Source organism: Quercus suber, unplaced genomic scaffold, assembly GCF_002906115.3.
Source record: "Quercus suber isolate HL8 unplaced genomic scaffold, Cork oak 2.0 scaffold_103, whole genome shotgun sequence".
In the NCBI taxonomy this organism is placed as follows: domain Eukaryota; kingdom Viridiplantae; phylum Streptophyta; class Magnoliopsida; order Fagales; family Fagaceae; genus Quercus; species Quercus suber.
Genome location: NW_027069568.1, coordinates 1 through 12,354, shown reverse-complemented (window position 1 = coordinate 12,354; position 12,354 = coordinate 1). Strand labels below are relative to the sequence as shown.

At 36.7% G+C, this 12,354-nt stretch overlaps 1 protein-coding gene across 3 annotated transcripts; it reads left to right on the top strand.

Annotated features, from left to right (window-relative positions):
- The first annotated feature begins 7,558 nt into the window (after positions 1-7,558).
- LOC111992124 (protein BRICK 1) lies at positions 7,559-10,991 on the top strand. Of its 3 annotated transcripts, none has more exons than XM_024023946.2 (3): positions 7,559-7,903; positions 8,470-8,635; positions 10,543-10,991. In XM_024023946.2, the coding sequence occupies exons 1-2, from the start codon at positions 7,771-7,773 to the stop codon at positions 8,592-8,594; spliced, it is 258 nt and encodes an 85-aa protein (XP_023879714.1). In that variant the 5' UTR covers positions 7,559-7,770; the 3' UTR covers positions 8,595-8,635; positions 10,543-10,991. The 3 variants fall into 3 exon arrangements, with proteins under 3 accessions (XP_023879714.1, XP_023879713.1, XP_023879711.1); XM_024023945.2 differs by having other exon boundaries at positions 10,534-10,991; XM_024023943.2 differs by having other exon boundaries at positions 10,471-10,991.
- The last annotated feature ends 1,363 nt before the right edge of the window (positions 10,992-12,354 follow it).

Genomic DNA, 12,354 nt, shown 5'->3' with positions numbered 1-12,354 from the left:
GCAGAGTTTTGCCCAGCTCAACTCTGACCAAGGACTAACTGAGGACTCGATGAGGTCTAACCACCTGAACCGACTCCTTTTACCTGTGGGCTGTGGCAGGTCTAAATATGGGGACCCAAAGTGATCGGGTTGATTCTAGGTTAGGCACAAACCCGACCCCAACCGACTTGTGGACATCACTAATTTATAATTTGGTATAAGATGATAAGATAGTAGACTGAAATAATATTTTAGTCAAATTTCATAAATTACTCATATTTATTAAATTATATGTATACTATTAATAAGTCTAACTTAGCATCCTATTACATATATAAATGTGTTGATGCTCATTTTGGGAAGCCCAGTAGAAGGAAGAAGCCCAACAATATGGGCAGAAAAGAGTTAGTGAATGGATAGAAAAAAACCATTAAGCCCAAGTGGCAGGAATAATGGATCATAGACCCATAAAATAAACAAATGGGCATTTAGGAAGCAAACGGGCCTAAAGGAGTCTGGAGAGAGAGAAGTAGCAAACCCATGGGCAGTATGTGATATGGAAAAGTGAGAATAGGCCATGACAAGCCCAAAGTAATGCAAGTAGAGAAAGTAAGGGACTGATGGAAAGCCAATGAGTCCCAAGGATGAAGGAGAAGGTAATTGGGACAGGAAAGCCTAAAGAAGTTAGTAAAAACTCATGGGAATGCAGAATCAGAAAAAGGGCCGAGGATGACCAAGGAAAACAAATGGGCCAAGGATACCCAAGAAGAAATAAATGAGACAAAGGAGCCCACAAGCAATGTAATAAAAAAACCTAAAATGGCATGAGTATGAATCCAATTACCATATTGAGTCATTGAGAAAAGAATAAGCAGTAGGCTTAAAGAGACCTAGCAGTGGGTCAAATGACATCACAATAAGAATGGCAGAATGCTACGGCAAAAAATGATAGCAAGACTACAAAAGAAGTAAAAAAGTAGGTTGAAGGAGGAAAGACCCATAACCTAGCAAAGCCTAGCCCCTAAAGGGAGGAGGCCATAAAGAACAGGAAATTAGAAAATGGCTCATGCCATAAGAAGTCAAAGAGGGCGGCAGAATGTGCAGACGAGCCTCCAAGCCACGACAAACGCATAAGCAGCGGCCAAGTTTTGGACATACACAAAAAGGGAGCACGCGCAAGGCCCAGACTTCACCAGCTTGTACCCAGCTAATACAGGAAGTGGTGGGTCATGGGTCAGAGGTAAGAGAGGGTATGATCTAGCGGTGGGGAGAGGGGAAAACCTATTCTGGGGTTCCTACTAAGGCTTTTTTGGGAGAAATGTCTTGCTGAGATGACATACCGCCCAAAAGAAGTAAGGATGAGTTGGAACCACTAAGTGCATGCCATGAAAGATAGGGAGAGAGAGAACACCCACACCATAGCAGGTAGGAGAGCCACGGTGAGCAAGCAAACAAAATAATCTTCTTTGTCTGGTAAGGGGGAGTGGTGCAGCCAACACAGGTAAGTGGTGGTGGCTGGACAGCTAACAAACTAGTAGTGGTCGGCAAGGACACCCAAACCAGACAAAGGTCATTAAACGCTAAAATGGTAAAAGCCAGTCACGGCAGGCATTATATAAAGGACTCTTGTCGTGCACAATAAAGGGGGATCACCATGACGGTAATAGTAACCTCTAGGAGAGAATCACAACATATAAGCAAGCACTGAGAAAGGAAAAGAGAAAAAAGGAAAAAGAAGAATTAGAAATAATGAAAAAAGAGAGAGCATATAATGGCAGACATGCACCAATAGGTTAATCCCCTCTCTCTCTCTAAAGCCCTACTCTCTGTCAAAGGTAAAGGGTTCTTTTGGGCACAGGCCATTTAGGCCCGTTCCCTCAAAGCGATTAATTTCTTTCTGGGGAGATTATTCGTATTGAGGAAATGGATCCCTTCTTGGTTTCAGCCCTGTGACATAACTCGGCACGGCAAACTGACATTTCCCTTGTTGATTCAGCAACTCATTACTATTTCTTCCCCACTTATTTTTGTCATTGCATGTACAGGGCACTTCTTGCTGCTGCCCTTTATTTATTTATTCCGTCTAAGTAGCGAACGTATTTCTTTTGTTATTTTTATCTGCCTGCCATAGCTCTCCCATAGCAGCTCCGCCTATCATGGGCACTTGAACAAAGTTTTTTGGCAAACGGGGCGTAGTTTGTATACAAGTTGGACCAAGGTGAGTTACAATTGGACTAGTCCCAACTCCCTCATCCAAAACACTTGGGCCCAGTACAGCAGGAGATAGCCCAGCCCAACATCAGAAAAAAGGCCCACCACAAAATGTAATAAGTTCATAATTAATATTATATCTTTTATTCAAAACTATTATCTCCACAAATATTATAGAAGAAAAATATTGATAATGTCTTTCTTTTTTATGAATATTAAAGTCTACGTTTACTTGCTTGACTATGACAAATTTAGACTTAAAAAAACATTTTCCTAAAAAATTAATTATAAAAGATTAGAGAATATTGTTATGCTTTTTGATAAATTGCTAGAACCAAAAAAAAAAAAAAATCATTAAAATCAACACAATTATCCAAATTTAAATTTAAACAAAAAAGAAATTTTTAGATGCTAATTACTAGAGAAAGCGAGGGGACGTACTTGTGGACGTGAAAAAGAGCAAAATAATTACTTATAATCTATTAATATCTAAAAGCTAGAAGTTTAACATTTATTATTATTACTCTCCTATTAAACCACATAATCGTAGCATTTTAGTGCACTAGGTCCATTTTAGTGCACTTATTTAAAAATGAAAAAAAAAAAAAGACAAATTTGGATTAAGAGTAATTATCTTAAATCTAATTTATTAAAATATATAGATCTTAAACTTGTTTTTAATAATAGTAAAATTGACTGTAACTATTAATTTGTAAAAGAGTTAAAATCCTTGTAATCCAATGACATAGCTTTCATTTCTTTATGTTTTGATTCTTTTCAAAAATAAATAAATAAATAAATAAATTGAATTCCCTTCCTCACTATTCTAATTATTGAATTTAGGGCAAAATTTAGGTATAATACTTATATATTGTTCTATAGGTTTTCCTTTTAAGATTTAACTATATGATTTTTTTCTCATATGATGGAAGTGCATTTTAAGTTAAATATAGTCATATAACTGAATCTTAAGAGAGAGAATTTAAAAAATAGCACCTAAACCCTGTAACTAAGTTTTTACTTGAATTCATATATATATATATATATAAAATGTTACGGAAAAAAAAAAAATGTTTCTAGCAACTATACCTCTAGTTGACTGGTACAACATATTGTGGTGGAATGCAGCACTATTCTCCAACTTTCCTCAAGCTACAGGGAAACTAATAGAGCAACGGATGCTCTTGCTAAATGGGATTGTAACAAGCAGAACATTTTGTAATCCATCATAAGCGCACCAATGGATTTATCTTTTATTGTGAAATTTACTACCCGCTTAGTTTAGGAATTTTGAAGTTTTATATGAAAATTTTTTTAGCCTAAAAAGAAGACAATAATATACGTAAAATGAGAAAGAAAATGGAACAATAAAATAAGGATATTGTCAACAGTCAACATCCCCCTCCCCGCCCTAAAAAAAGGGATGGATGTATGTTAGATTGCTTAAGTTTTGATTTTTGAGTGTCTTTAAAGGAGCTCTAGTATGCTATTGCAATTTTTATTATAAAAAAAGTATGCTATTGCAACTACTCAAGGCATGCTTAATACATTGTAACTATGATTACATAAGATTACACAAGAAAGCACTAACAAAGCTCCTACTATTCATCTATTAGGTGACTATAAGTAACAGAATCCTTGAATTTGTAATTTATAATAGGGCTCTGAAAACTGGCCAACCTAACACTTGGTCGATGGCGGGTCTCTGCCCCCATCACCTGATGGCTCGGTTGGCGGGTTTGAGTATGAAAATCTGATTTTCAATCAACTCAAACTTTTATACACCAGAAAATCGTCGTTCTCTGTCGAGACAAGTGGTTTGCCAGTCTTTTTTGTCCAATTTGTCAAGATCCAGTGAGATCTTTTTGAGATTTGGCCTAATCTTTTCAAGATCCGCCAAGATCTAGTTGAGATCCAACCAGATCTCACCAAATTTAGGCTAGATCCAATGGATTTCAGCAAGATCTGGCAGAGTTTTGCCCAGCTCAACTCTGACCAAGGACTGACTGAGGACTCGATGAGGTCTAACCACCTGAACTGACTCCTTTTACCTGTGGGTTGTGGCAGGTCTAAATATGGGGAGCCAAAGTGATCGGGTTGATTCTAGGTTAGGCACAAACTCGACCCCGATCGACTTGTGGACATCACTAATTTATAATTTGGTATAAGATGATAAGATAGTAGACTGAAATAATATTTTAGTCAAACTTCATAAATTACTCATATTTATTAAATTATATGTATACTATTAATAAGTCTAACTTAGCATCCTATTACATAAATAAATGTGTTGATGCTCATTTTGGGAAGCCCGGTAGAAGGAAGAAGCCCAACAATATGGGCAGAAAAGAGTTAGTGAATGGATAGAAAAAAATCATTAAGTCCAACAGGAATAATGGATCATAGACCCATAAAATAAACAAATGGGCATTGAGGAAGCAAACGGGCCTAAAGGAGTCTGGAGAGAGAGAAGTAGCAAACCCATGGGCAGTATGTGAAATGGAAAAGTGAGAATAGGCTACGACAAGCCCGAAGTAATGCAAGTAGAGAAAGTAAGGGGCTGATGGAAAGCCTATGAGTCCCAAGGATGAAGGAGAAGGTAATTGGGATAGGAAAGCCTAAAGAAGTTAGTAAAACCTCATGAGAACGCAGAATCAGAAAAAGGGCCGAGGATGACCAAGGAAAGCAAATGGGCCAAGGATACCCAAGGAGAAATAAATGGGACAAAGGAGCCAACAAGCAATGTAATAAAAAAACCTAAAATGGCATGAGTATGAATCCAATTACCATATTGAGTCATTGAGAAAAGAATAAGCAGTAGGCCCAAAGAGACCTAGCAGTGGGTCAAATGACATCACAACAAGAATGGCAGAATGGTACGGCAGAAAATGATAGCAAGACTACAGAAGAAATAAAAGAGTAGGCTGAAGGAGGAAAGACCCATAACCTAGCAAAGCCCAGCCCCTAAAGGGAGGAGGCCATAAAGAACAGGAAATCAGAAAATGGCTCATGCCATAAGAAGTCAAAGAGGGGCGGCAGAATGTGCAAACGAGCCTCCAAGTCACGGCAAACACATAAGCAGTGGCCAAGTTTTGGACATACACAAAAAGGGAGCACGCACAAGGCCCAGACATCACCGGCTTGTACCCATCTAATACAGGAAGTGGTGGGTCATAGGTCAGAGGTAAGAGAGGGTATGGTCTAGCGGTGGGGAGAGGGGAAAACCTATTCTGGAGTTCCTGCTAAGGCTCTTTTGAGAGAAATGTTTTGCTGAGATGACATACCGCCCAAAAGAAGTAAGAATGAGTTGGAACCACTAGGTGCATGCCATGAGAGATAGGAAGAGAGAGAACACCCACACCATAGCAAGTAAGAGTGCTACGGTGAGCAAGCAAACAAAATAATCTTCTTTGTCTGGTAATGGGGAATGGTGCAGCCAACACAGGTAAGTGGTGGTGGCTGGACAGCTAACAAACTAGTAGTGGTCGGCAAGGACACCCAAACCAGACAAAGGTCATTAAAGGCTAAAATGGTAAAAGCCAGTCACGGCAGGCATTATCTAAAGGACCCTTGTCGTGCACAATAAAGGGGGATCACCATGACGGTAATAGTAACCTCTAAGAGAGAATCACAACATATAAGCAAGCACTGAGAAAGGAAAAGAGAAAAAAGGAAAAAGAAGAATTAGAAATAATGAAAAAAAAAGAAGAGAGCATATAACGACAGACATGCACCAATAGGTTAATCCCCTCTCTCCCTCTAAAGCCCTACTCTTTGTCAAAGGTAAAGGGTTCTTTTGGGCACAGGCCATTTAGGCCCATTCCCTCAAAGCGATTAATTTCTTTCTGGGGAGATTATTCGCATTGAGGAAATGGATCCCTTCTTGGTTTCGGCCCTGTGACATAACTCGGCACGGCAGACTGACATTTCCCTTGTTGATTCAGCAACTCATTACTATTTCTTCCCCACTTTATTTTTGCCATTGCATGTACAGGGCACTTCTTGCTGCTGCCCTTTATTTATTTATTCCGTCTAAGTAGCGAACGTATTTCTTTTGTTATTTTTATCTGCCTGCCATAGCTCTCCCATAGCAGCTCCGCCTGTTATGGGCACTTGAACAAAGTTTTTTGGCAAATGGGGCGTAGTTTGTACACAAGTTGGACCAAGGTGAGTTACAATTGGACTAGTCCCAACTCCCTCATCCAAAACACTTGGGCCCAGTACAGCAGGAGATAGCCCAACCCAACATCACAAAATGTAATAAGTTCATAATTAATATTATATCTTTTATTCAAAACTATTATCTCCACAAATATTATAGAAGAAAAATATTGATAATGTCTTTCTTTTTTATGAATATTAAAGTCTACGTTTACTTGCTTGACTATGACAAATTTAGACTAAAAAAACATTTTCCTAAAAAATTAATTATAAAAGATTAGAGAATATTGTTATGCTTTTTGATAAATTGCTAGAACAAAAAAAAAAAAATCATTATCATTAAAATCAACACAATTATCCAAATATAAATTTAAACAAAAAGAAATTTTTAGATGCTAATTACTAGAGAAAGCGAGGGGACGTACTTGTGGACGTGAAAGAGAGCAAAATAATTACTTATAATCTATTAATATCTAAAAACTAGAAGTTTAACATTTATTATTATTACTCTCCTATTAAACCACATAATCGTAGCATTTTAGTGCACTAGGTCCATTTTAGTGCACTTATTTAAAAATGAAAAAAAAGACAAATTTGGATTAAGAGTAATTATCTTAAATCTAATTTATTAAAATATATAGATCTTAAACTTGTTTTTAATAATAGTAAAATTGACTGTAACTATTAATTTGTAAAAGAGTTAAAATCCTTGTAATCCAATGACATAGCTTTCATTTCTTTATGTTTTGATTCTTTTCAAAAAAATAAATAAATAAATAAATTGAATTCCCTTCCTCACTATTCTAATTATTGAATTTAGGGCAAAATTTAGGTATAATACTTATATATTGTTCTATAGGTTTTCCTTTTAAGATTTAACTATATGATTTTTTTCTCATATGATGGAAGTGCATTTTAAGTTAAATATAGTCATATAACTGAATCTTAAGAGAGAGAATTTAAAAAATAGCACCTAAACCCTGTAACTAAGTTTTTACTTGAATTCATATATATATATATATATATATATATAAAATGTTACGGAAAAAAAAAAAAAAGTTAAAAGGGAGTGCTGGGCCTTTAAACTTTAAAGGGCAAAAAAAAAAAAAAAAGGGGAAGTAACGGTAATTATGACAACTTGACTTGAAAGTAGAAACATTAGAGATGAAGTTTATTTTAAGTAAAAACAAGTCAAACTAAACTTCAACATTTTTCACTTCTCACAATCAGAAACATACCATACCAATACCATAAACCAACAAGATCACCCCAGCTGTTGAATTAGGTTGTGTAGACTGTACCCATTACTAACCAACTACCTCAGCCTTGATTGATTAGATCTCTGAAAGTCTGACCCCAAAAACCCATAAATTCATAATCATATTCATATCAACAGAGGCAGCACCTGAAACTGAAAAAATGGCAAGAGCAGGAGGGATAACAAACGCAGTGAACGTTGGTATAGCCGTGCAAGCTGATTGGGAAAACCGTGAATTCATCTCTCACATTTCTCTCAATGTTCGCCGCCTCTTCGATTTCCTTGTCCAATTCGGTACCACTCTCTTTTCCTTATTGAACTGCCTTCTTTTTTTGTACTGTTTTCATTGTTTTAGCTGAATTTGCTGATCTGGGGTTTGTTTTAATTCATTCAATACTACCTTCTTTGATTGCATCAATGAAAAGAATGCCAACAAACCCATTTTATTTCTAATTCTGACTTAGCTTTCTGGGTCTAGATTTTTCCGAAATTCCCATATGGTTGTTGCAACATAAAGAATTAGTTTTTTTGGGTTTTGGTGGTGGTGTCACATTTTTCATTTATATTGTGCTTCTAATTCTATCTAAGCTTTATGAGTCTATGTTTTTGGGGGGGAAAATCCTACATGGTTGTAGCAACATAAAGAATCAGTTTTTGGATTTTGGTGGTGGTGTCACATTTTTCACTTATATTGTGCTTCTAATTCTATCTAAAGCTTTCTGGGTCTAGTTTTTTTTTTTTTTCTGGAATTCCTACATGGTTAGTTACAACACAAAGTATCAATTTTGGGTTTTGGTGGTGGTGGTGGTGGTGGTGTTATATTTTTCACTTATATTGTGCTTTATTTTTACTCATTTCAGAGGCTACAACGAAGAGCAAATTGGCGTCATTGAATGAGAAGCTCGATACGCTGGAGCGTCGTCTAGAACTCCTTGAAGTCCAAGTGGGAACAGCATCAGCCAACCCGTCTCTTTTTGCTACATGATAGTGTTATTGTTGTCCTTCTTGTTGTGATACGGCTTCTCTGTAAGCACACTCTTCTCTTGTCTGTATTGTGAATGTGAACAGATTTCTTGGCTTGTAATATTGTATGAAACTCTAATGTATTAGTATGTCCTCTTGCTTATATCGTGGATTTGTTTGAGGCAGTAGGAATTTTGTAATTGTGATTTAGGTTCTTTGTGCACATTACGTGCTTTTGTTGGAATATTCACGTTTGAGTGGAGTGGTAAGTTAAGCAGTGAACTCTCACATTGGATTATGATGACAAGAGTGAGTGATTAATGTAACATAATTAAGCATAAACCCATAGACTTAAGATTCTTTAGACAGTGAATGCTATGTTCAACTTTTTTCAACTTTAGAATCTATCAATGGTGCAGATTTATCTGGCTGAGGTCACTAATTAAGGAAATTCAATATCATGTGGATGGTTTTTAATAGCGAACTAGGTGTATACTGTATATACCTGTGACAATGAGCTCTGCTTCAAATGGCACCTCATTCCCTTGCAACAATATGGCAGTGTGAAGTTGTAGATTCAAGGTTCATTGTGTGTGTGACTTACCGATTTAAAAAGAAATATGGCATTGTTTGTAATTGAGTTTAGCAAAATCAGTATTCATACTGGTTTTGCAAATATTTAAGACTAGTCTATGGTTATTCATGCATCACTCTGTCTAGACCATGTTCTTTTTGGTCTTCTTGTCCTTGTGACTCTTTTATAATGAGCCATATTACTCTTGCAATTAAATTGAGAGGCCCCAATTCTTGACTAGAGGGGACATCTCTTGCCTCTGCCCTTCCATCCATTGGATAGATAGAGGGAAGGGGAGGGTGAGGAGCTGAGTCCTTTGGGTTAGTTGAACAATGGTGTCAACCTTCATTGCTTATACTTCGCTCCTCTTGTGTGTAATTTTTGCCACCTTTATGGGACTCATAACTTAATCTTCTATTGTCTATTGCCTAACCTCAACCATCTAACTTGTCATCTAAAGTGGATTCATAATATCAGCATATTGTTTGCCACTTTCAGTTCTTTAATCATTTAGAAGTATTGGGATTTTCTTGTATGAATAGCTACAGGTTTTTTTTTTTTTTTTTGAGACTCAGCTACAGCTAATAACATATAACATCTTTTCATCCACTTAGATTTAGTTTTGAGGTTCCTTTGGTTATATGGCAACAAGTTTCTCTTTCTGTGGGTAGGTAGAAGCAACATGTTTCACATAGGCAGACTGTTGATTAATCTGATTCATCTAATTATCATTTACCAACAACCATCATGATAGCCAACTGCAGATGGTCTATTTTTTCTGCATAATTTTTGTAAGCAGTGGCATCTGTTAAAGGGCTAAAACTCTTCCTACACAAAAACATTCTGGTTAATGGTCATGGGCTGGCTAATGCAAATTGTAATTTAAGTTGTCTAAACTTCAGGGATTACTTTTAACTTTCAAGAGGTATTCTTATGTACAGAGCAGATGATACTTACTCCATTAACCAGCCCAGTAAATAGTTGTGGATGACCTTTACTGAATCTGATCACTCATTTGTCTTGAAGAGTTCTTCCTATGCATGTATATGCACATTTAGTTTCCTTCATAAATCAAATTGTCTTGTTCATAAAAAGTTTATTGAGTTTTGTCACCAGCAATATCTTATTTAGAAAAAATGTTGTAATATTGGTGGACCCTCATTAATTTATCAATTCTTAAGCTCAACAAGATGCTTAACTAGGCTGTTGTTGCATGAATAGTTTGGCATCTGACTCCCAAGACTAGCAATGCATTTAATTTTGGTAAATTATCTTGACTAAGTTAAGGCACTGCCTTGAGTTTGTTTTTTCATGTGGGTAACAGTGGAAGGCAAGATTTTGACAACTGATAATCTACAAAGATGGGTATTGTCATTCCATGGTGTAGTTTGTGCAGGACATATGGGGAGTCCATTGATCATCTATTTCTACATTGTTGGGTGGCTAGGGAGTTATGGGGTTTTCTGAGCCTTTTAGGGGTAGAATCAGTGATGCTTCAAAGGGTGGGCAAGTTGTTGTTATGCTGGAATGGCCTTACAGTCAAGGACATGCTGCTGGTGTAGAGTTCAGTTCTCTCGTGCTAAATGTGGATCATTTGGAGAGAAAGGATTTCGTGTGTTTTTGAAGATAAAGAATCTTTGGTTCTCCTTCTCAAGTCGCAGTTACTAGGCACTATTTTCTCTAGGCGTAAGGCTTGCTCCATCTCCCCTGAGCCTACTTTTGATCTTCTGTCCTTGCCAGATAGCTTTTTTGTATGCTGATTCTATTTTTCTTTTGTGTCTGTACGGTTATGTAGTATGCTTCCTGTATACTGCATTTTTTTTTCATCTTTTAATAATTCTTTCATTCTTACTGATAAAAAATTAAAAAAAAAAAAAAAAATCTTGACTAAGTAGTTCTAATGGAAAAATAATGCAAAGGAATGCCCATATTATATTCCTCAGTTGTATTTTAGCATAAATTGAATTCCTTGGTATTTTAATCTAAAGAATATTGAAAAAGCAACCAAATGCTTAATTTGAAGAGAGTATTGTGGGATTATCCCCATTTTCTCTACTATCATTTAGCATATGACATGACTAGAATGATTCATAATTCACATATCAATATCTGTCGAAAATGGGTAAAAGAAAAAAAGAAAGTTCCATCTTTCACATATTGATGAAACATCTCACATTAACCCATTTTACTATCTTGGCTGCGGAGGGGACGGGGCTTGTGTCATAATAGGCGACGTTTCTGTTGGAGTTGAAATGGGTGGTATGAGGATCCTTTTATCTAAGACGAGAGAGAAGTGATTAGAGTTGGATGTCGTCAGACTGTCTATGGATTTCATGTATTCAGATGCATTGTTTTCTATAATCAAAGCATCCTCCAGCTCCCGGACTACGTCAATCATGCATGGTCGATAAGCAGCATAGGATTCAATACATGATAATGCCACCTCCATTACTCTCCACATTGCCTCTGCATGGTACCCACCCTTAATGCCAGGATCCACGATTTCATCAATCCTTGACTCTCTAAAATAGGACTTTGCCTGCATGCAAAGTGTTCCACTGTCAGAGTTAGTCCTCAATTAATGGGTCAACCAGCCCTCTAGGATATTTTGGATCTCTAGGACAGGTGAAGTAGAAATTCCATGTAGATTGTAATCTTTTGGCATCATGCAGTGTGAAAGAGTAGTGTGAGTGTGTAACACTATAGGTCATTGATTTATGTGACTTCTAAAAGGGCAAGATTATAGTCATCAAATTATCAGAAGCTAGAAAACATGAAATTGGACTGTACCCATTCAACCAGGCTCCATTCGTTTTGTGGCCTCTGTATGTTGAGCGGCTCTCGACCACTTACAATTTCAAGTAGAACCACACCAAAGCTGAAGACATCACTCTTTGCTGAGAGTTGCTGTGTTGTATAGTACCTGAATGATTAGATTCAAAACATAAGGAGGCCACATTAAAAATTTCCATGGCTATAGTTACTCTCTTTGATACATAAAACCAACTTTAAGGTGAAATGGAACAATGTTGGATGCTTGGGCAATTAAGATCTACTTAAGATTCCAGAAAACCTAGGTATGCATATATTCATGAAGAAGATTAAATTATTGAAACAATTCTAAGAAAAAAATTCAGACTTACTCTGGATCTAGGTAACCAGCTGTCCCCTCACTTCCAGAGATGCATTATTGTCCCCTTCCTGAGGA

Bases quoted from the DNA above. Each gene is read 5' to 3' on its own strand.
- LOC111992124 (XM_024023946.2), top strand. From the start codon at position 7,771: ATGGCAAGAGCAGGAGGGATAACAAACGCAGTGAACGTTGGTATAGCC. The intron at 7,904-8,469 runs GTACCACTCTCT...TACTCATTTCAG, and splicing joins CGATTTCCTTGTCCAATTCG to AGGCTACAACGAAGAGCAAA.